This window comes from Danaus plexippus, chromosome 5 (genome assembly GCF_018135715.1).
Source record: "Danaus plexippus chromosome 5, MEX_DaPlex, whole genome shotgun sequence".
Classification (NCBI taxonomy): Eukaryota; Metazoa; Arthropoda; class Insecta; order Lepidoptera; family Nymphalidae; genus Danaus; species Danaus plexippus.
Window position 1 is genome coordinate 1,915,486 of NC_083539.1, and position 25,017 is coordinate 1,940,502.

A 25,017-nucleotide genomic window follows, 5' to 3' on the forward strand; every position below is an offset into this window, starting at 1 on the left:
ATTTTAAGGGATCCATGAGAATTTAAAATGAACTTACTATTTATTCGTCTTTTACTATTCAAAAAGTGAGAAGACACATGTTTTTTATCTCCGATTTTATGTTTCCATGTGGAACACGACTAAGTTGACATTCCCACAACACTACTTCTAGAGACGTATACGTTTAAGCTAACTTTCGTCATTACATGATTTGGGCAACAAGACTGTTGTCAATGGGAAACATACGAGAATACGATGAAAATAAAAGCCTTATGATTTTTAAATTAGATAAACTATATTTTCATTATAAACTTATATAAATGCTGCAACGAAGTGCATGTTCATATTACGAAATAGACATATATAAAAAGGTTGTATTAACAAAATCATACTGGTAAGAAGTTTGATTTGAGATTTATGTCAAAAATGGTTGGCGTAGTATATAATCAACTTCCAGTTTGTGAAGTTTAGGTGCTCCTACTGCTGTAGTTGGTGCTTCAGGACGACCTGCGTATAGGAGCTGTAAAAATATGTCATAAATTGATCAATCTTTCCTTTCATTCATTAGCAGAAACATGTGTAGTTAATATAAAGTGGAACTAAGAATTAAAATCCACATTTATAAGATTATATGTAGTTGTATAACTCTTTTGTTAGACACATAAATACGATAAGAATAAGATTTCCTTTTTGTATAATAGAACATGTTCTATATTTATTTTTTACTCTCTGCTCTAGTTTTGAACTAATGTTAGAAATATGATCCCAATACAAAGATTAAAAGCTATTATTAAGAATTCATTGATTTGATAAAAAAAAATTATTATAAAAATAGGTTAATTGCACTAACATAGGTTATTTCTGTATAAAAGTTTTCAAACGGTTTGAATTGCAAATTCAATAGTTTGGTTTTCTTTGAGCGTGTGACATCAAAGGCCTTTGGACGCGATATATTACACATTTTTTTTTGTTTTTTTGGTAAAATTGGTAATTTTTGATAAAATGTAGTCTTCCAAAGAACCAATTAGTTACGAAGGAATAATTTGTACTAGAGTTAGAAGCAGTGATACTTGTGGGTGAGACTTTTCAACTTACATTGTAGTGAGGAAGTAATGTTAGATAATAATGTCATTGCTCACCTTTCTCCCGACAAGATTTTCAAATCGTGGCTTTACAAAACTCCACGCACCCATATTTCTATGTTCTTCCTGACACCATATGAATTCTAAAAACAATAAATTGTCGTAAAAACCAATGTTATTACATTTTTTTTATGAAGTCTTTAATCAGTGTTTACTCGTAGTAGAAAAATATACATAACATACAATTCAGTATAGGCACAATGAAATTGGAACTGTGTGGTATCTGTGTTTAGACAACATACGCTGCCGACTTCCATAAACGCTCTACCAAAACAATTATTGTTACATTTTTATTTATTTTTTTGTTTTGCCATAGACAAAATGACGTGACTCCGCTTCCACGCACATATTGTCATAGGATTTACGAGAAATTTTGCATATTCATAAGCTTTTAGTTAAACCAATTCAAAAAAGGACGAAGCTATTCCGAATGCCGCGCGTGCAACGTCGGTGGAATTAGTATGTTTTTATAAGAATACGTTCAAGATAAAAGATGTCGTGAATTTTTAATAAAAATTCTCTTGAACGACGATCAAATAAAATTTCATTTGTTATAAATTTCTAATCATATTTAAGTTATATTTTAGTGGAGAGAATAAATCATTTAGTCTTTGTCTTAAAGGTTTGAGATTATTTGTTGCGAAATATACCTTAAACAACATTCATAATTAAGTTTGTGTATTTTGAATTTACACCCACGAATGCCGCTTCATGAATATTTAATTTGAACAAATTTTTTTAAGCTACGACACTAACGCGAATTTGTTAATAAATGATTTAAAAAATGTAATTTACCAGAAATATTAATTATACTATTTTGTTATAAATGTAACTCGGTATTAGGTTTGCTTAAAAGTATATTTAATATTAATATGCACTTACTTCTAGCGTTAGTATATTTTTGCAATTCAGCTTGTATTGTTTGCACGGGGAAAGGACAAAGCAATTCCACTCTCACAATAGCGACGTCATCAATTTTACTTTTCATCCGTTCATTGTGCAATTCGTAATAATGTTTACCACTGACGAAAAACACCCTTTTCACTTTCAATGGATCAGCGATTTGATCACCTGAAGATTGAAGAGATATGTTAACAACTAGTTTATGAATATAATTCGTTATAATGGCTTGTGTCATCACCAATAACAGGCTTAAAGTGTGTCCCGGGTGCGAATTCTGACAAGTTGGATGTCGCTTCGGCCAAACGCAGAAGAGTTTTTGGTGAGACCACAACCAACGGTTTTCTGTAGTTGCGAACCATCTAGAATATATGTTATGAAATTATCGAGGCTTTCTATATATATTAAGTTGCAGTTTCTGGTGTTATAAAATTTGTCAACCTGTCTCCTTAACAAATGGAAGTACTGCGCTGGTGTTGTGGCATTCGCTACGTTCATGTTCACGGCCTCAGAGTCGGGGCTTATCTCCGAACTGTCTGTTAGCTGCAAAAAACGCTCCATCCTGCACGAGGAATGTTCGGATGCTGCGCCATCGAATCCGTGTGGAAGCAACATCACTAGACCGTTGCTGCGAACCCATTTCGCTTAAAAAACACGTTTTAATCTCAATCTGAATTTTTGAAACCATTTTCAAGGATTATTCATATATTACTCTATAAGATTATAGTCCGTATAGTAGAGATCAATAATGCATATATTTGAATACTAATGATACTTCATTTATTGCATCTTTGGAACGTGAATGGCTTAACATTTCACGATATTGCTTTTATAATGGTATGAATATAAATTTTTCCATTGAATATTCAACTTTTCGATAATAATGGTAACAATACCCGGTCAAAGTGCTTTTCTATTCAGTTCGACACAATGTTTGATAAGTTAAGGTTTCTCAAGATGGTCGTAAAAGTCCATTAAAGAAGCCAGGTACAAGAATACGATTTTAAATGTTTTATATACTTGCTCTAGTGCCTTTATATAAAAATGTGAATAAATTTTGCATAGAGATAAAATTCAATACGATTCTTAATTTATATACTCACATTCGCCAGAAGCAATGAAATTATCGACTATAATCTGTGCTCCCGTGTAAAAATCTCCGAACTGTGCTTCCCATAAACAAAGATTTTCGGGCGAATCGAATGCCATGCCGTATTCGAATCCCAACACGGCTTCCTCAGATAGAATTGAATTTGCCACCTTAAAGTGATAGTGAACAGATTTTTCCAAAATGTTTATGCATTACTTCAAAACCATTCTAATTTTAAGTTGTATAAAATTATGAAACCTCTAAAAACGCTTTCTGTTCCTTGTGTATATGGTTCAGTGGGATGTATATATTCTCGTTCTCCTGGTCTACGAACATAACATGCCTGTGGGCGAAGGTACCTCTACCAACATCTTCTCCACTGATGCGAACGTTCCTGCCTTCCATTAGTAATGATCCTAAAACATTTTATAAGTGTTAGTTATGAAACATAGTTGACCTTGACCTTATAGAAGGTTAATTTTTATTTGTCAGTAAAAAGAAGCAAGCTATCAGCAGCTTGGAAGCAACAGCAACGTTCATTTTAGCAATAGCAGAGCAGCAACCGTGATCGCTGGCATACGAGGTGTAAATATGACACATTTTACATGACGCGTAGTATATACTAAAATCTTAGTTTTATTGAAAAGGAAGTATGTTTATTTTTGTATTTTTTTTACCAAAAGCGAGAGCCTCCGCTGTAGCCCAGTCGAGTCCTTTTTCCTCGGACAATTTGTTCAATCGATTTTTTACATGGGTTTTCGCCAAATGGGGATGTATGACCTGCATTCAGCAACGGAAATTCATATATTCATATTTTTTTTAAATTGAAATTACAAAGAAAAATCCTTTGACTATAATAAAATTATCTACTGAATATTTTAAATAGATATATCCCATAGAATTTACGCCCATTAATAGTAACAAGAATTTGTGAATTAATATGTGACAGTATAATGATTTAATTACACTGAATATATCATACTTTTGGTCCACATAATTGAAGTTTGCTTTAATTAGAACGATGATTAATTATAACGTGTATATTTAACATTTAATATATGTATATTTAACATTTATTTAACGTGTATATTTAACATTTCATATTATATATATTAATTTAGTAAGCAATAGTTTCGAGTAAATAAATAGCTGAGATTCTAGATCATTTTTAGTTTTCATAGTCACACTACATCCGAAGCTTTGCTGAATTCTCATTTCATAACCTGCTTAATGTGAGAGGACTTTTGAATAAATAAATAACAGTTTAAAACTACTAAAAACTGCGCTTTCACGAATAAACCGAACTAAAAAGAAAAGTTTGTTTTTAAATTCATATTATGGATAAGTTTTATAAATTATTTTGTGTGTGTGTATTACATGTAATAATGTATACATGAATCTGTGTTCTCTTACTAACGGAGCACACTTGCCTCGTATAACTAGATACTGATAGGAGTAGCAATATTTAAAAAGTATTCTTCAGATAGTACCTCCCCTCCCCCCAGAAGCTAATAAAAGAGTGGTAAAAACTGTGAACGTAAACGTATGTAGTGTTACGATACTGTTATGGATTAAGTCCCAGTTAATAATTAAATGCATAGCTTTCGTCAGCCCCTGCTTAACTTTTGAACTGCTTATGCTATATTGTGACATAAATAATATTGATTCGCATAATACTGTAACTTTGACTGTTATATTAATACTTACAAAGTCATCAGGTACAATGACGGAGGCTCGTCCGACCTGCTTCAAGATTTCAGTGTCAACGCCAGTATCCCAGAGTTCTACAGCTCGAGGTGCAGCACTCATTTCTGACCATTGATCTTGGTAATATGATACCTAATAAATAGATTGCATGTTCGATTGGTAATCGAGTAATAAGTTACCTTATTAACAATATAATCGGCTTATAAAATAGCAATTCCTCGTCTTTTCAGTGAAACGCAATAGAAATACCAGGTCTTTTTCACGTTGTATTTCTTTAAAGCAATATCAGAATGCTGAACGCTTCGCCAAGCTATCTATGGTGGTTAGGAATGAATGAGCACTTTACCTCGGGTTTGTAGGAATTATGTTGTTCGAACTGCGATTGCAAATATTTAGTGAATTCTGTTGTTATGCTCTCGACTTCATCTCCAGTTAGAATCCCTTCTGATACAAGTTTATTTGCATAGTGATTAGGTATTGATCTGGAATTATTATTAATTCTTTTTAAAGGAAATGTAACCATATCTATTACCAATTTCATGTACTAACCTAAGTCTTTATTTGTATGGGTACTTTTTTTTTGGGATAGATTTGCGGTATATGGCAATATGTTGTAGTATATCAATAAAAGTGCTTTAGATAATTTGTCCTAACAATGTTGAGCCAAATGGAAGAGAAACGAACTTCTGTGCGTAAAATAAAATTTTATGATATCCTTATATTTAATAAAGTATACTATTATAAGCCAAAACTAAAGTTATTTTCGCTACACGAAATTTTTCAACTATCAGGTGAAATAGAAGTGATACTTTCAGAATTTAAACTAATTAGTACATAGAATTGCGACCAAAGAAATATATACTCACTGTTTTTTATTAATAATTTTGTATATGAGAGGGTTTGTGACGGTCGGGTCGTCCAGCTCATTGTGACCCCATTTGCGGAAACAGTTGTAATCTATGAAAACGTCCTTGCGGAATTTCCTCTGATACTCAAACGCTATGTTCGTTGCCTTTTCTACAAGCTACAGACATTTTATTATTTAAATTCATACTTTTTAAAGAAAGTTCTGGAACTTATATTGTTACAGTAAATAAACACTGCTGAAGACAGTGTTCAAACACTTGGATTTTTCGAATATTTAAAGATGTTTTGTACAAAAGTACATCGTGAAGTTCAAGATATCAGTATTATTCTGTTTTAAGTCATAAACTTTATATTAATTTCTCTAAACTCACCTCAGGATAGTCTCCATTGACGTGAATAACCGGGACAGCTATTGATTTAGCCAAATCAGTAACGTAGCGACTCGAACGTCCACGGCTCGCTGGGAGTGTGAATCCTAACTAAATTAAAATTAAACAAAAAATTATATAACACAAATTTAAGAAATAATGATGTTAATTTTATTTCCGTATACAAGAGAAACAGTTTTCAGTCTTCATGCATATATCTTAGAGACTGATATCAATATTTTGTATAGCTAATTTGGACAATTGCAATTTTGACTGTAATTGCATAAACATAACTATGTATTTATATTTCGAAAATTACTTTTTTATACAACCAAAAAACATTTGTGATCATAAACAATTTTTTTACATATATTATGATAATTCGTTTTCATTTCACAAAACCGATTTATTTGAAGGCTTACAAGAAAAACATCTTTTATGTCCAAATGTGAAAAACGATATTGTTAATAAAGATAAATCGTCACGCGACTGAAAGGTTCATTGTATTTTTTGTTAGACCATCCGAGCTTCTTAATTCTGAAAGGAGCTTACCTTCTTTGTACATAATATACAAAATAAATGTTGTTCAGTATATGGAGAAAACTACCAAAGCTAAAATAAAACTAATATTTTTCGGATTTACTACGCGAATTTTATTATTTAAAAAAACTACATAATCCCAACGTTTCGGTTACTTCTCAGTAACCCTGATCACGGGCAGACGAGTTCACATCTCGAACCATTCCGAAAAATATTAACCTTATTTTAATGAATACTCGCGAGTGTTAGATCTCATTAACTACTAAAATTAATTTTATTGGTTTAGGTTTATCGTGTTAATTCTCAAGTGACCTAGTAACGAAACACCAAGTAACATATTCTTTAAAATATTGCCGAAAATAGTCTAGACATGTAATAACTATGACGCTATAATAATACTATTTTCATTTCTAACTAAATTTTAAACAACGAATTAAAAAAAATATATATATAATTAATTATATTTGTTTTAAGTTCAGAAATAGCGTTCTTTAATTAAACATATCTTCTTCTTTAGAACAATTTTCTTAATCTCCTAGCTAAAACAAATAGCAAATAATAAAATTAACATAATTGCTTAAATATTTGCAAGGATCTTACTTGATTGTTAACCACGACATGTAAACTTCCACCCACGTCGAAGTGTGGTGATTGTGAAAACATAAGGCTCTCCTGATTCACTCCTTGTCCAACAAAAGCTGCATCCCCGTGTATCTAGAGAGAGAGGCGTTTATGTTTAACTTTTTTCATTTGAAGTACAATATATGTTAAAAAAAATGTAGAAGAATTTCCACGTTAATGTTAGTGATCATGTATGTCATTGTTTTGAATAATTCACTTACGTTTTTATCAATAAAAAAAAATATCGACCAAAAGAACACTTGAAGCTAAATTTATTTGAATTACCTGAACATTTAAAACTTTGTCGCCAAACCGTGAAGTACTGTTTTCAGAATAGTCGCCTTCTCGTAACTTTAATTGCTTCGACCTCGTTTTGCCCATCGACACAGAATTGGCGGCCTGTGAGTTATTCCGTCTTTAAATTTACAAGAAAAGAGAAAAATAATCTGCAATCTACATTTAAACATTACCTCGAGATGTGATGGATTGTTTATCAAAGAGAATCTAACTGTATTGCCATTCACTGTTATGTCGTTGGAAACGCCTGTGAATAAAAAATGTTAATTAGATGGAGATATGTAGATAATTTGTTTTTTAAGCTTTTATTTCCTATAAATCTTTAAAAAATATAATTATATTAGTTGATGTGTCTTTTAATTATTCGAAGCGGTATTTACTTAAATGAGTGGCAATGTCGCAAGCCGCGTTGGCTTCGTCCGGAAACTCAGGGTTGCCGGCTAGTTTGTGGAATATCTTCACTGGTGGAACTTTTAGAAGACAACCCAGTGCGTTGAGTTTACCTCTGTGTGCCATTGCTACTACCACATGCTGTATTTGTTCTGAAAAATTTTTCATATATTATTTTAGCTTTCCCTTGGAACATTCTTCTAAGAAGTGTTATAGCATTTTAAGGTAAGATATTGCAACAACAAATACACATACAAGCTTTTCTCGTATAATTTTTAGTTACTATATCTTATTAGATATAAGAACTTATGGGTTATGTTAAGTAATTTAATATAAGCACCTAGATACAGCTATGTATCTGACCGCAATATTAAAAATAGATTTCCTCTCGATATTATTCTTGGGCGATTATTTAGCTTAATAAAATCGTTTTGCAAAACCATTTTCGGGATTCGGGCATTTTAAGTCTTTATTGGATTACATCAAAAGATAAAGTGAACGGCAGCGGACAGGTATAATTTGTTTTATCAACTTAATAGGTAATTCCTAAAAAAAAAAATGATGTTCTTAAAGATTTTTTATATTTATTTTATGTTCCCAATTTATTTTTGAGCTTTCTTTTACCCAATTTATTTATTTTTTTCTTTTATACATGCTTTAAATATCTTTTCATTTCATTATTATAATTGGAAATCTTTAAAATTATTCCATTGATATTAAATAAAATAAAATCGATTTATCGATTTTTATTTAATGATTGTGTAATTCAGGACGAGTCGCTAACTAATAATGGCTTTATTGATGTTTCAAAGTCTCACCTGAGGCTGTCAGTCGGAACAAAGTCGACAGGAAAGTTAATAAAGACTCCGCGCCTTCCCCGCAGTACCTCTTAACCGATGGCAATTTTGTTGATAGGAATTTGTCCAACGCTTGTGAGTGTAGGAGTTCTTTTATTATTTCGATCTGACGTTCCTTACTCACAACATCTGAACCGCTTTCGACTCTCTGTGAGAACCATTCTCTTTCTGCCTCCGTCTGTATATATACGTAACATGCATCCGTTTAGTATATATATATTTATGTTATTACATGTGATTTAAAATATGACATGCAAAATATACTGACACAGTTTCCCTTTTTGATATAAACAATAAATTGACAAACTTGCTACTCTTGGTTGTATGAGAAATAGATTCTTTGAAATAAAATTTCATACTCAAAATTCGTTAACAAACGTCACTAATTAATTTAAATCTTTAGATACTTTTAAAAAATATGAGCTTTTAATTATTAGACCCAAACACTTAATAGTCGTGGTGGCCTGGAGGTTAGAGGCCCGCCTCTCATATGTACTTTCTAAGAGTATTTAGACGCCACTGACGGAGGGTGAAGGAAAACATCGTGAGGAAACCTGTTCTTATAATTTCGAATTATAAGATTGAAATCATCAACCCGTCTTGAGCAAGCGTGGTGATTATTGCTCTAACCATCTCCTTGTGAGAAGAGGCCTTTGCTCAGCAATAGGCTCCGATAGGCTGATGACGATGATGATGATGACTTATAAGATCTTATAATGTGAGAAACAATTCTATGTCCGAGATTCTAATCAAATAAAATGTACATATGTCCAGAATGATGAGAATAAATAAATATTATCTACCTCCAGATGACTGAATTCGTAAGATATTGGACCGCAATAAATTTTCTCCAATTGTTCCACTAGATCGTTCGCAAATTGTTTTCCATTGTGGCCATATAACAGTCCCAAGTCAACCGTGTCGGAGCCTGATAAACCATATCTTGATAGATGAAGCTCTTTGATATCCCTGACCGTAGAAACAGGAACGGCATTTGAGAATCATAAAGGTAACCCTACTTTAATAAAGTATTATATGTTACTTGTTATGTATAAGTTAAATTGGTCGGCTTATCTGGTTGTCAATAATAATTTCCACTTTGAACATTGAAAATTATTTTTAATATATATATATATATTATTCGAATAATATAAAAATGTATCGTATTTTTCGTTATGTATGAGTTTCTAATTAATTTAATTGAATGAAATACACACAGTATAAGAGAACAATATAATAACTGACATCAAAGTCAAACGAAACAATGTATTAAGTCTATAACTAACTTCAGTTAACTCATATCGAATATTAAATTTATATTAGGTTTTATAAACATGGAGGTTTTGAGACTTATCAATTAAAAAAGTTAGAATAATTATCAATTGTGTACATTTAATTTTATAAGAATTTCACACTTTTACGTTTAGAATTCTATTTGGAAAATGGTTCAAGTGGAAATTTAATTTATTGATTGGCAAAAACAGATATATATTTTTTTCTTTAACTAAATAACTAATAATTGTGATAGTATACATTTAGCGGAGGTCAGCTCTATTTAAGTAATTGAAATCCAGTGACTTGTATGTACTTGCATGAGTAAAAAAAATACTCAATAATGCCTATATGTGCCTTGCATATTTAGTTTCAATTTGTTTTTTTAAATTATTTTTATCGCAATAAATTTATTAAGCCAAATTTTAAAGCATTGCATTACCGGTTTTTATTTTCATAGTCGACATTATCTATGGTAGCTCGGAGATGGCCGTACTTCCGGTAAGCATCGACTAGTTGTTGCGCCCGACAGTTTTCGTTTCGTCTTGAGATTATTTCTTGAGGTACATCTGAAGACAAATTAGGTAATGAGTAATTTGATGATTATATCGTTATAAAATAATTACATTGAGTTATATATTGAACTGGTATGTACAGAGATGTGTACCTTATTTAAAACTAGCATCTGACTTTTTAAGTTTTTTTCATATAATATTTTTAGGCCTTGTTTTGGTGGGTTTGTCTGGTGTTGAACCCTCCTAGAGAACAGATCAGTACAATTACAATGACAAGACATAGATGTATTTTCTATAATGAGTACCTAAAAGTACCAGAAGTTGTAAGCCCCACTTTCCTTATAATATTTTCTTCTTAATTCCTTTACACTATCTTTTAATGCCTAATTCATAATACCTAGGACTACATATAAAGTAATAACTAAATACAGTGATCGCCGTTTCTTATTGTAATACCACTAGATAGCAACTGCAATTTTAATGGGTAATTTTTTTTAAATTTGAATAATTTTATATAATTTTATTTAATAAGGCCTGTAATACTGTAGTTTTGCCGTAATATGAAAATCAAAATAATATACTGAACGCATTGTATGTTTTTATATGCAGGAATTAAATAAAAGTCCTTTTCTTTATCGGACCCACAATAAATAAGAAACGTGACCGTCTATTGAAAGCGAAAAGCTCCTCGCTTGTGTTCGTCGTAAAACTACTCATAAAAAACACAAATGTATGAAGAATTTTTTATAACTGTTAAAGTATTAAGCTATGGTTCCCAAACAGTAGGCATACGAACGCACAAATTATTCAAAAAATGATGAAAAATAAATAAGATTGAATAACAAAACTAACTTCAACATAAATCGGTGCTTCGAAAAATGTCACAAAATTATAGTTAAGTTTGTAAGAAGAACGTAATAAATTTATTATTATTATTATTATTATATAAAGGGAAGTTTTTTTTTTCTTAAAAGGAAAGTCAAAAGTGTGAAACGTTAAGTTTTGCCGTCGTAAGAAGAATTTGGGAACTGTTTTTGTTCGTCCTGTTTGTATACAACTGCGAGGAAATTATATATTGATCTAAAGTACAGACGGCTTGAATTATTTAACTTCATATTAGGCTAACAAATAATATTTGTAGACTTCCAATAAAATTCCTTAATTTAATATAATCGAAATATGATAACAAACAAATTTTCTTTGGATATTAAATGAGATTTATATTGGAAAATATAGTTTTATTTTATTGCACACTTAGAAATCTTCCGATGGTCTTGTTTATTTGTACTTTTATTACTTGCACTCACTTCTTTTATCTACACAACGCTAGTTTCAAGGTCGTTTACACCCAAATATGCGTCGAATCGAATCAAACCTAAGTCGAAAATCAAAGCGCCGAAGAATTGACATGAAAAATATGTAAAACTGTATTGAACACACATTTAATGTGAACTACTAACTGGTATAATACATACATAATATATTATTGCATACAGATGACGTACCAATATCGTTAGTTTGACGCGGTCGATGACCGAACACTCCCACTCCGGAGTTGTATTTCGCTCGCTCTAACCTCAACTGCTTCCATCTTATCAACGGTTTAACTTTATTGAACGCGAACATGGTTAAATAAATCACATAACAAACATTTCATTAAAATAACCAAAGTGTAAGTAACCACGCGGTCGTCACCACGACTTGATCTATACTGGTGATGTCAGTTCTTGACAGAGATAGCGTTGCTCAAATAATGTTTTTGTGAGCTATAGTGTATTAATGCGTGGAGTAAAATAGTGATAACCGAACCTTTTGATACATTACCCTGTGACCGCATTAATGAAGCAGTGTCAAGGTCATTTTATGACTTATGGCCCTTATTTGATATCAGGGGTATAATTCGTCCTTGATCGGCCCGATATAAATTTTGTTTTTGGTCACATATCATAATGTATTTTCCAATGCAGTGAGGTTAAATGAGGGAATTCTAATATATGACGTTAGTTAGGATGACATTTTGAATAATGTTTTACGAATATTGATATAGTATTTTGATTAGGAAACCCTCTAGCAAGGAGATCCGGAGTCACCGAGTAAGCTGATGCAGCACTGGCTACGAACCTAGATTTTATTCAGGATTGCGCAACTTGCTTTTGATAATTCTGTATATTTATTCGACTTTATTTGCTTATTTTTTTATCTAGTTGCTGTGTTCTTTGTTTAGGCGATATAACACTTAAATAATATAATTATATGATAAAAGATAAGATAATAGATGCCATGTGAATAGGTAGCCGAGTTGTATAACATTATTTAAAGAAATAACAAGAAATTTTTTCAAGGTCCTTTAAAAACGCTATAGGAGAGGTGTTATAAGTTTGTCGTTGATGCGTGTGTTTGTCTGTGACATCGTAGATCTCAAACGGGTCAGAGTATTTCGATGATGTTTTATCATTTGAATGTCAGTTACATTGCGGTTATTCTTAGCTATGTTAAGTTAATATTGGTATGGCAGAATATGAATGTCAGCTCTATTCTGAAATTATGTAAGGCGTTTCTGGCGTATGATTACTCGATAAAGTGCCTCAGGCCATCACATACAATCGTTTAATGACAGAGCAATTGATGCGTAGAGGGTTTTAAATGCTATAAAATTTTGTGATTATTACTATTTTAACATGTTTATTGTTTATGACACAGATATTTATTACAAACAATTAAGAGAGTTACTGACTTTTACTTTCATTTCTACTTCGATGTTTCATACAATGTGCGGAGTTTAAAAGAATAACGATTTTTGTTAAAATTTATTCCGGTTTTCTGATGTAATCATTGTTTATTTAATTATTTGTAGCGTAATAAAGGTCGATATTGTGAATTTAATTTCTAATATCGCCTATTTATATTTCTTTATTTCAATTACTTTATATCTTGTCGTTATTAGATTATGTATTATCTGGGGTACTGCAAGAGATAAGAAACGAGGGTAACTGTCGCCTGGATAGAACAGATTTTTCCTCGAGAGAATTTAAAAATAGCTTTTTTATATATTTTTTTATTAAACGAAATATATTTATTTGATTCAAATTAATATCACGCTCAAAATTAATGTGTTAATTGTAAAAGTAAAGTAAAAATCGTTGTTATATATTTAAATAATGATATAAAATTAGCGATTCGTGTATATTTCACTGTTAACTTTTACCGGTATTTTATTTAACGCCAGTGTTGTATGTTTATATATTTTAAACGTTGTCATAATTCAATCGGTTATTGTGGTACATGTTTAATGCATTTAAACAACTCACGAACGTGTTAATGAACATTCAGCTTCATTTATCACGATTTTTGTACACTTATTATTTGTTAGAAGTCTATGCTCCCATTCCAATATTAACATTTAGTTGGATATTACAAACATAACAGAGAAAATATATCAAAAATAAATTCACTGATAAATATGTTTATTATTGTATAGGCGTTGTTGACGTAAATAGAAAATTATATTATAGTATTATTTACGTAAACATATTGATAATGTCCGTATTAAAAATTTCGTCTTCAATCATCACGACAATAAAATATAAGGTCCGTCGATTCGGTGATATGAGCAACCTGCACGGCGTGGGATATGTTTTCTCAATGTCAAACATTCCGTATTTCAAAAGGTAATATCTGAACACAAGGTTCGTCAAGCTCTGTCCTTAATGCACAGGATTCAGAGTAAATATTTCCAACAGCGACATAAGTGTTCACTGCTCATTATTATATTCGTAGAAGAATTTGCGCTGAAATTTATATTTATATAGTAGGAATTATGACAGTTTCTACTGAGTTTGCTTATTGAGATATTCTATGATACTTTTATTTTTATTTATTTTTGTGTTTTACTACCAGAGTTTGAAGGTATATCCACGTACTGTGTCGTCATTAGAATTTAATTTTGAATTTTTTAAGATTCTTTTGGCTGATAATCCTATGTATTTGCTGCTTTGGTGCTTGGGAGATACTAAAGTCATCTCTGTATATATTATCCACTGGAGCTGGTTCGTATGTGGTGGAGACGAATAACTTGGAGTGGAACACACCATTTCCAGGGGTTACTGTTTGCAAGCATACCGATATGGAAGCTGTTAAACAGTATCTTAAGAAGTAAGTGCTGTAAGATGGCAAATATAACATGAGATTTGGTTACGGAAGCGTTCATTTTGCTCGAACAATTGCTGACGTCATGTGATAGTTTTCTATCTCGTTTTCTACTTTTTAAAGATTTTTCAACTTTTTTCATAATGCCAATATTTTGCTTTATATAATCCTCAACTAGGTATGATATGGAACATTAAGGTGGAAAATGATGAAATGCCGATAATGGGTAAAGAATAACATTAATAGCCGCCACTCAACTCGACTCAAAATAGAGCCTGTTTTTTTTTAAAGCAATCACTTGATAGCTCTATTTAATTGTTAAATTGACAACTTTTTATTTCGGAGTCGAATCATAGGACGTATAAAATAATCAAACGTTAATGCATACAAGCGTCTAAGAACTCGTAAAAATATTCTAAGCTACGTGACGCTTCCGTTGAAAGGGTCGATAGATATAATCTCCTTTCGTAATTATCCCCATATCCTTGTCTTCATGTCCTTCGTCTTATTTGTTCATTCTTAACTCGAAAAAGGCGGTATCGAAGCTGAACAATTCTTATAGAAAAATCAATGTCCAGAACATTACGTCCCCGAAAACAAATACTATTGGTTTGGCTCTATATGGATTTCTTAAAGATTTTCAATATTGAAACTACATAGATGCATAAACATTTCTGAATGTATTTTAAAAACTAGCATCAATATACATGTATGCTTTAAGAAAAGAATACTGTTTGGAGTTTTCTTTATGCAGACACACACACACACACACACGTACACACGCACACACAAACACACAATGTGTGTTCAGAAATTGCATTATTTTTTTCAGGTGTGTGAAAAAGATTGTAGAAAAGATATTTATTTATTCGGTGTTTGTTGTATGTTACAATTTTAACTTATATATGTTGGAATATAATATAAATAGTTTGAATTATAAAATTCCAAGTAGTTGGTAGTTTTCTTGAGACATAAACGTAACTATTAAGAAGAGATTTGTGGATGTTCTTTATTTAATATTACAGGTACAATATATCAACGAATGCTACAAAATTTTTCCACGAGGTATCGTTTTGGGATCTCAAATACTGTACGTCTTGCACGATTTGCAAATTAAATGACAGTTGCGTTGAAGATTTTACGAGCGCCATCCCTGAAATAAGACAGGGCTGTTCACAATTGTTTACCGAATGCAAATTCGGCGGGAGCGATTTCAATTGTTGTGATAAGTAAATTGAAATTTTTCTCTGAAAGAAAGAAATGCGTGTTCCGATAATCGTTTTAAAGGACTTTTATGGGCGTAATTATGAAATTATTTTCAGTGAAAATTAAAACTAAAGATAGATATTTAAATTAATACATATGTTCTAGGTTTCAACCTATAGAAACTGAGTTTGGCAGCTGTTATGTCTTCAACTCTGCACTTTTGAGTAACGCTAGCTTGTTGACGGTGAATAGAACAATCGGCCTGCCTGATTTAGTATTTCACGTCAGGAAAGTTGTAGCGGTAATTATTCATATGTAAAATTTATAAGAGAAATTTGGATGAGAGGATTATAAAAGATATGTTTTAATTTTAGGTAAGGATTCACGCTCCTAGAGATATTGTTTCAGGTGGAATGCTAAATATATTACAAGTTCAGTCAGTACCATTAGTTACTGAGATGGATGTGATGCTGAGGGTAAGATAATTTAAAGTTTTAGTAGCTAGTAGGTTTTTTTTAAAATCTGACTAACATTTTGTGACATTCGATACTTTAAACTTGTCAATATGTAATAAATTTAGTAATGTTCTAATATAGGTTTATTATACAATTTAAATACAATACAAATTCAGATTTTTAAAACAATTAATTCAGGCTGAACCAACAATTAATGACGAATCAGTTACGACTCTGTCCGAGGCGTCACGTGACTGTCTGTTAGATGATGAGCGACCTCCTTACCCCGACTGGCCGTTCGGATACTATACACGGAGTGCTTGCATTTTGTATTGCAGGGCGCTCGCTCAGATGAGTCGTTGTAATTGTACGCATCACTTTTTAGCAAAAATAGGTAAGTTTTCCATTAGACTGTTTGAAGGCACCCAATATTTTATTTAAATTTTGTCCTCTAACTAATTTACTGTCAATACCTTTCTAATAAAACTATTAAAAATTGTAAGTAGTAAGGTTGTCGAGAAACTTAAAATGTTTTGTGGTGGATGTGATAGTATACTAGACAGATATTTCGAACCGATGGAAATCGTGAACTAAGGTTAAAGTACTATTGAGTCTCAATGAAAAAACTATTGGCCTCTGGTTTTTCACCTAAACAGTTATTAAAACAGAGAACAAATTTTACACTTGATTAGCATTATCTTCTATGCTTAATTCATAATCTGTCATGGATCCAATAGTTGTTTACTTATTTATAAATTGCTTTAATCATTAGACAAATCAGTTTTCAGTTTTCGTTACATTTCGTTAATTTTGTTTACAGTCAATAAACCAGCATGCAATATTCTTGGACTGAATTGCTTATATATAAAAAGAAGTACGTAGTTACATTTGAATATTTCTATTTTTTTTATTTTTTTTTTATTTACTTCTTTTTATCTGCGAAAACGTCTGCCTGAACTACGGAATTAGGTTCAGAGAGAAATGTATAAAGTTTATGAAAAAAGTAGATATGGTAACCAAGAGGCGACGATGTCGATCCCGAAGTTTTTATAAAGAATATTGGGATAAGTTATAGTATATGTCTTATTCTAATATTTAACAGATATGCCTGGAAGCTTTCACCAAAATCTGTTAAGGTGCAACAAATATCAATTCGTAACTGTATATATACTCAAAAATTTTCGCGTTTATAATATAAGTAGGATTGACAATATTACTCTCATAAAAATACTTCTGTAATAGATTCTATCGTACATTTTGCAAAAGAAAAATGTGCTTGTCCAATGGCTTGCGAGGAGACTGTTTACGACGCTATTCATGTTTTTTCAAGGTAAGTGGAGTACTATTTATGTTATCAGCACACCTATGTTTGCTGGAACAACTGGAATTGAATGTACCTATACTTAGCACGATTATCAAGATAATAAAGTGGTTATGTAATGAAGGCAACAAGGCTTTGGAACTTTTTGAAACTATTTTGGCAATCAATTGAATTTACTTATTCAAAACATCTCTAACGTTTTAGACGAGTTAGCACTACAATGACGGAACAACAAAGGCTAGGTACTATGATTAAAGTACGCTTTACAAATTTGCCTTCGTTGCGGGTGAGGAGACTAGCGATCACGACTCCTCTTAAACTTGTTGGTGAGGGCAATGCCTTTTTATTTCATTTATTTATACGACAAACAGATTTATCTATATTAAAGATTATTTCGAATTAATTGTCAAACATTTTTATATGATGATATCAATGTGTGAAGTATTTTAACGAAAAAAATTTTACCAGTCCATTACTAAACAAGACCGTGACTTTGTGTATTCCTTTAATCTTTATTTTGAATGTTCCATATAAATAACTTTATTAAATTAGAATTTTGATGAATTTAATAAAGATCCACGTTGTTTCAGTTGACATGGGCGGTATTGGCGGAGTGTTTTTCGGCGCTTCCCTCCTCAGTGTCATAGAGCTGATTTATCTCCTTTGCATCCGACGTAGCTAAATGATTAAGTGCGTACATTTGCTTACAAGGATTTCATACACCGCGTAAAATTTATGACTCAAAAAGTCTGGTTTTACTTTTTTTAACTTAAACATACTTACTTGTGTTTAACGAGTATTCAAGCAACATTTTGTTGCTAGTTTTATTAAAGCACGATAACATATTTTTACTTGTTAATATGAGGTTAAGTACTGAGCTTTGGACCTAGACTCAGAAATAACCTAGTTTAATAGACGGTAAAAACAATAAACAACAACCGTCTAGGATCAAGAGTGTGTTAAAAGATTTTCTGAAGGATACTTTTGTTTTTCACGGCTCATAAATGTGGAAATTCCACTTTTGTGCTGTTCCTTTGTGTTTTGTACTTAGAGGTCATGAAATGAACATTAATTTACATTTTTGTACCATAACAGCAGCTCTTATAAATAACAAGTCAAAGGTCTTTCTGCTTTTACAATGTTTAAAAAAAAAACCTAGACAATGTTGCCACTGTTAAATCGGACGCTAAATTCTTTGATTGTATTACCAATGTAAAAAAATCCTATATAATTATAATCTTGATCATATTTTTTAGTAATCGTAAGATAAGGGTTCGACTTATAAATTATACATATGGTTTTGTGTGTGCGGAAAAGTAATACATGTGTGTTTGTGATTAATTTTAGAGTAACATATTGTAATATAGCTAAACATATACTTCTGTATATTTAAACTACTTTATTATTGAAACAGTTTAATTATATTATATTCACTACGTAATATTTTAATTCAATCTGAATCACTACAATTGATTTCTAACATGTAATATGATAATTTATTTCTCTCATGAAGCTAACTATTTAATGATAATTTACGAACTATTCACTCTCTTAATGAGTTCTTGCTACATTGTTCACTGAATGTCCCAAAACTTGAACTTCATTTATTTCAATGATCCCAAATTTCCAGCCCATTAAGCTGTTATTTTATCTCATTGTATTAAAAATATTTTCACCTTCACCTTTGACTTTTACATGACTACTATGTGTTTAATTCTTCCCAGACATATGTCATAGTTCAAAAAATGTATCTTCAATATTATTTGGTCAATTTAGGCATTTGATATATATCGGCGCAAGCAGCTTCAATGACGGATGCAACATGAAAATAACTCAAGACTGGCATCAATTATTATAACAACTTATTGGTCGTCGTTACTATTGTTAAAAGTAAAACGAAATCAAAGAGAATAGAACTATGTTTGAATTCTGGTATAAATATGACGTCTGGACGCACGACAGCGAACTGCAGAGTTCAGCGAGTGCGGATCATAAAGAATGTGATTATGAAGAACCTTCGAGAAATACAAGAACATTTAGAAGAATTGAAGTTTCATTTTAAAATATCTGGGACGTACTGAAACAAGTGACATTAGTGACGTCAGCGAGGCTGGCGTCCTGTCTTTAAAATAATGAATTTATAATAAATCCGATATATATGTTATTTCCTCAATAGAAAAAAATACATATGAGTTTTTAATTTCTAACAGCAAAAAATTTTCTTCTTGTTTTTCTAGGGTGTTACGATATTTCGACATTCTTCAGAGTTAAAGCATTTTAACTTAAGAAATATAAATACTTACATGCCTCGATAATTATACTTTTAGGAAAAATCCTTTTTATCTTATTGATAATTTTTCTAATCTTTTACGTAAACTTAATTGTCTTCAATATTTTTGTAATTTTTTTTTAATCCGTCATGCCGACGCATGATCCATGATCCACTTGTAATTCTATGTAACGTTTTGATATTGATATGGCACAGTTAAATTCACATATATACATTTTATATGTCAATTATTTAAACAAACAACCAAAACTCATCAAAATTAACCTTTTACATATTACATTTGATATTGAGCATAACACAAATAGATAAGAAAGAATAAATAAATCACTGAAAAAATATTTCTCTATTAGGATTTTTTAAAATTTAAATATATATCTTTCATTATAAACCTCTTATACATTTTATAAGGACACTCACTTTACTCATAATCAAATTAACATTAATACAAGTTTAAAATATAAGATATATTTATATCATAAATAAAAGTATGTTAATATTTAGCTCATATATTTAATTTTATCTATATTTAATTCTAACAATCCTTGTTATTTTTTTTTGACATAATTTATGGCGATGGTTTACATATTTTTTTTATTATTTTACTGAAATTATATCAAAAAAGGATAACTATCACATCTATAGTTTTTCAATCCTCATCACTAAGCGTAACCTCCTTTAAGTCACACAAATGTGACGTAAAAGGAATATTCTTAAAATGTAGTCTTTTTTGAGTGAATAATCAAAATAGAAAATTTTTCGTGCAAGGAGAAAACCATGTCTGTTAAATTATTTAGTGTCCTCGTTTTAGCAATGATCACCCAAACATTAGGTCAAGACGAATGGTCTCCGTGGGCTGGAAATGAAGGACGCCAGTCCGAAGGTATCATTGTCTAATAACAAGCCTATTAAAAATCTCCCATAAATAAAGCAAAGATCTCATGCCCATGCAAGTAAAGCAATTCAAAAATATTTGACTCTTATAAAAAAATAGTTTTTTTCACTGTTTAATATAAGTAGACAAAATGGCGTAGAAAATTTCCTGCAATTTCACAAACCAGTGAGACATGAGTAGAAAACCTTTTCAGGAACTAGTCCGATAAAATCCTCTTTAGAATAAAACAGTAAACAGAATACGAAAAATGCTCTGTTGAAGTAGGAAAGTATAAATCTAATGTATCCTTTGTTTTTCAGAGGAAGCTTGCGATAAGGCTTATTGCGTACACCCGTGTCCGGGTAGCACTCCTCCGAATTATTGCCCACCAAACTTCACCGACTGCTCATCGGGATGTGCGTGTATGCTAGAATGCACATCTCCCACTTACGTCTGTTATGAAACTAAGTACTGCAGACCTAGGCGGAGGTTTTTGCCTAACAAAAACACTCCTGTTACAAGAAAGCGCTTGTCTTTCGATTGAGACCAGAAGCTGTTACTGATTTGTGTCCATTAAGATAGTGTCTTTTTGCTTCACTTACTATTTGTACACCATCATTTTTATTACATAAAATCATATTTTTCGTACTAATTATACTCATACTATTATCTGTTTTGCTAATCATTGAACATTTGTTTTTTCAAATTAATAATAAAAAAAATATTAAAGGATTTTTTTTAAATTCTATCTTTGGTATTCATATTGGTTTTTGTATCCCTTAAATATTTTATTAAAAACCAGTAATCTTAGTACAGTTTACAAAGTAAATTAATTCAATATTTTTAATTGTATGTATAGTTTTGAATAATCCTAAAATAAGGCATCTTCAAAGTATAAAAAATTACCATGAACTAGTTTATCATGAGTCTGATCAAGTTAGAACCCAGTTTAGAATAGCATAATGCTAAAAATTTACAAATATGACGTAATTTTAGCTCTCATACCTGCAAAAATGTATGGCAAGTTTTTTTTTTAATATGATCATTAGCCTATCCGAGCCCACTGCTGAGTAACGGCCTCTTCTCACACGGAGAAGGTTAGAGCATTAATCACCACGCTTGCTCAAGACGTGTTGGCGATTTCAATCTTATAATATGAAATTATAAGACCAGGTTTCCTCACGATGGTTTCCTTCACCGTCTGTCAGTGGTGTCTAAATACTCTTAGAAAGCATATGTCTCGGAAAAGATCACATTGGTACTTGCCAGGTTTCGAACTCGCGCCCTCACGTAAGAGAGGAAATATTTCCACACTAGAAAAAGCAAAACAACTCAACCTGACTGGATGTAAAAGATTTACGACCATTGAAATAATCCATATTAAAATCTAACCTGAACCTACAGAGTGCGCCTCCATAAAACTTTCCCTTTACTACCACGCTTCAGTTGTCAATACCATTGGCGCTCATTTTGAAATAGTATTAGAAGAGGTTCTAAGACATTGACATGACTTTCAATGCGTACCTGTTACGAGTTTACTTACATTAAGATGATTGATGAATCATACAGGTAATTTAATAAGTAAATTTTTTTACTATCTTATGCTCTAGAATTAATTACTTTTAATAAATCTTTGAATTCTATTACACATAAATAAAGTTAATTTTTTTTTTAAATTTATTAATGGCAGTGAAATTATTTTTGAATGTAAAACTCCGTTCTAAAGTTGAATATTAGTTTGACTTGATAGCAATGTATACGTACTACTTTCCGCCAATATTAGATATAAAACATTATATATGTATTAGGTCTTGTGTTTATCCAGTGACAAAAAGAATTGTTTCTGATTTTATTTATTTAATCTAATTAGAGATATTTATATAAAGTTTCTTTTCTATAAAAGTTTTTGTTCATAAAAATATACAGTAGTATAGTATAGTGGCACTTGGACTATGTGAACTAGAGATTTGGATGCGTTCTTGGAAGTTGTGATATTGAAAAATTTGGAAATGTCACCTTGGAAACTAATTTGGTTGTTGGTTATAGTTAACTCATTATATTCTTGCGAATTTTGTGATTTCTCTGTCAGATTTGGCATAACTCAACTTTAGCGGCTTTGCTTTATTCCATAGACACTACAGTGTCCTTGGAAAATTAGGAGAAAATCGGATTTAAATTGGCGACGTCACGTTTTGTTAGATGATTTTATACTATACTCTTATACTCTTCTACTATCAATAATATTAGGTTGACGAAGGTAACACACACATTCGCTCATTAAAATATATTTTTTAAATGCGTTTGTTTAAGACTGTGACTGAAATGACGTGTCATAAATATGTATTCGTTACGTCTGTTGAAAACAACTATTGATGAGTTAAATCCTGCATATATAATAAATTTACAGCATTAAAATGCTCCAATATATTTGCGATTTACGAATCTATTACGATTTATTAATTGATTTGAAAAAAATAATAATTCGATTCATATTTAGAAAATAGGCAAAAGTTTTCTTTATAATTCTATTCAAGTAAATTTTTGAATATGGTATCTATTTACTTTATTCCAAAGATTTTAAATTGGAAATTATTACTACTGCATGATTAATAAAAAGTTCTTTCGATGTAACGATTTTATATCTACCTATATGATCAAAAAAAAAATCGTAAGGTTTTTATTTTAAGAACATACATTTTAACTTGCCCGCAAACCATTGACGCGGGTCCTTAAAATATTAATGCACATCTTATTTTAAATCTATCTGTATGTGTGAATACTTTTATAATTGTGAAATTAAATATTTGCTCGTTACGTAGTAACCGAAATTGTTCATAAATGTACATATGTGATCCATAAAGTAAAGTTTACTTGATAAAATGCATTGCATAATGCCATATCTCTAAATAAAATATAAATATTCTTCTCATGTTTATGTAATAAAACTTTTTATAAGAAGTTTTTTATTAAAATTGAAAACCTTTTCTTCTCTTTTGGAATCTTTTACTGATGTTATAAACATTGGTGGATACTTTTGCTTTCAATTTAATGTTAAGTACAAAAAAATGTAAACCTGGGCATTTCTTAGCTAATATCAAATTTATACCATTATTTTTCTCTCGCATGTACGTAATTTCAACAAAATTAAACAGTCTCGATTGCCATTAGTCATTTTATTTCAGGCTTTTTATATAATAATCATAAATATTTTCTGTTATATAATAGCAATACTGGTAACCATCCAGCCACTTTGCTATTTAATTACGGGGGCAAGATGGACTTGGTTCTAAATCTGTTGATTTTAATTTAAACAAAATCTAACTTAGTCCATTTATTGTTTTACAAATCACATCATGATCTTAAGAAATCTTATGTCTATATATACATTTTACGAAATAAGATGCTCATGATTATCCTTATAATGTAGAAAATAAGGTTCTTATTTAAACTTACATCATCATCATCATCCTCAGCCTATCGGAGCCCACTGCTGAGCAAAGGCCTCTTCTCACATAGAGAAGGTTGAAGACGGGTTGGCGATTTCAAATTTATAATTTGAGATCATAAGTCCAGGTTTCCTCACGATATTTTACTTCACCGTCTGTCAGTGGTGTCTAAATACTCTTAGAACGTACATATGAGTCGGTCAGGCGGTTCTTCAAACTTCAGGCCACCACGACTACAATAAACTTACATAGTTTGTCTATAAAAACGTCATTGGCCTCAGTGGACCTCAAATAATAATGTGTTTAAAATGCTTAATAAGATTTCCCTTTTTATAAGCTCATAGAAGTGACAATATTAGTAATTAGATTATAAGAATAAACTTTGCCTCTTCATGATGAACAGAGACGGCATTAAAGGATTTACCTTTCAAGTAGACAAATCATTTTCGCATCACGTCGAGAGCGAATGGAAGATCAAAAAGGCTTTTGTTATAGAAATATATAACTCTATAAGATATATTAGACTCCGCTTTACCCTATGGAAACATATAATGTGTATCAATGAATTGTGAATTGAAATTACTAATATTTTTCCTCTCACTAGATTCCTGTAGATAGAAGATAATTCATTTGAACTTAGAATAACATTGAAGTATCTAAATAATTCACATTTAAGGTAAATAAAGTTATTTAAAAATGAGTTTTAACAGTTAAACTAGTATTTTGGAATTCTGTCG

The 25,017-nt window shown here is 30.9% G+C and overlaps 2 protein-coding genes across 2 annotated transcripts; one reads left to right on the plus strand and one right to left on the minus strand.

Annotated features, from left to right (window-relative positions):
• Positions 1-283: 283 nt before the first annotated feature.
• Positions 284-12,240, minus strand: LOC116769098 (probable 2-oxoglutarate dehydrogenase E1 component DHKTD1 homolog, mitochondrial). The gene is made up of 20 exons (XM_032660100.2): positions 12,051-12,240; positions 10,473-10,599; positions 9,562-9,727; positions 8,720-8,936; positions 7,892-8,053; positions 7,685-7,758; positions 7,500-7,613; positions 7,194-7,307; positions 6,057-6,164; positions 5,685-5,842; positions 5,165-5,300; positions 4,819-4,950; positions 3,789-3,891; positions 3,370-3,527; positions 3,125-3,281; positions 2,463-2,665; positions 2,263-2,383; positions 2,004-2,192; positions 1,119-1,204; positions 284-499 (listed from the first exon to the last, which is right to left on the minus strand). Exons 1-20 carry the CDS (start codon positions 12,169-12,171, stop codon positions 395-397), a joined length of 2,751 nt encoding a protein of 916 aa, XP_032515991.2. The 5' UTR covers positions 12,172-12,240; the 3' UTR covers positions 284-394.
• Positions 12,241-13,477: 1,237 nt separating this feature from the next.
• LOC116769338 (sodium channel protein Nach-like) lies at positions 13,478-19,827 on the plus strand. Its single transcript, XM_032660407.2, has 11 exons — positions 13,478-14,213; positions 14,503-14,697; positions 15,717-15,920; positions 16,063-16,198; positions 16,272-16,373; positions 16,551-16,746; positions 17,173-17,226; positions 17,595-17,682; positions 17,878-17,999; positions 18,264-18,363; positions 19,450-19,827. Exons 1-10 carry the CDS (start codon positions 14,083-14,085, stop codon positions 18,353-18,355), a joined length of 1,320 nt encoding a protein of 439 aa, XP_032516298.2. The 5' UTR covers positions 13,478-14,082; the 3' UTR covers positions 18,356-18,363; positions 19,450-19,827.
• Positions 19,828-25,017: the final 5,190 nt, after the last annotated feature.

Bases quoted from the DNA above. Each gene is read 5' to 3' on its own strand.
- LOC116769338 (XM_032660407.2), top strand. From the start codon at position 14,083: ATGTCCGTATTAAAAATTTCGTCTTCAATCATCACGACAATAAAATAT. The intron at 14,214-14,502 runs GTAATATCTGAA...GAATTTTTTAAG, and splicing joins AACATTCCGTATTTCAAAAG to ATTCTTTTGGCTGATAATCC. The intron at 17,683-17,877 runs GTAAGTGGAGTA...CTAACGTTTTAG, and splicing joins GCTATTCATGTTTTTTCAAG to ACGAGTTAGCACTACAATGA.
- LOC116769098 (XM_032660100.2), bottom strand. From the start codon at position 12,171: ATGTTCGCGTTCAATAAAGTTAAACCGTTGATAAGATGGAAGCAGTTG. The intron at 6,165-7,193 runs GTAAGATCCTTG...ATTTTAATTTAG, and splicing joins ATGTCGTGGTTAACAATCAA to TTAGGATTCACACTCCCAGC. The intron at 4,951-5,164 runs GTAAAGTGCTCA...TCTATTTATTAG, and splicing joins ATAATTCCTACAAACCCGAG to GTATCATATTACCAAGATCA.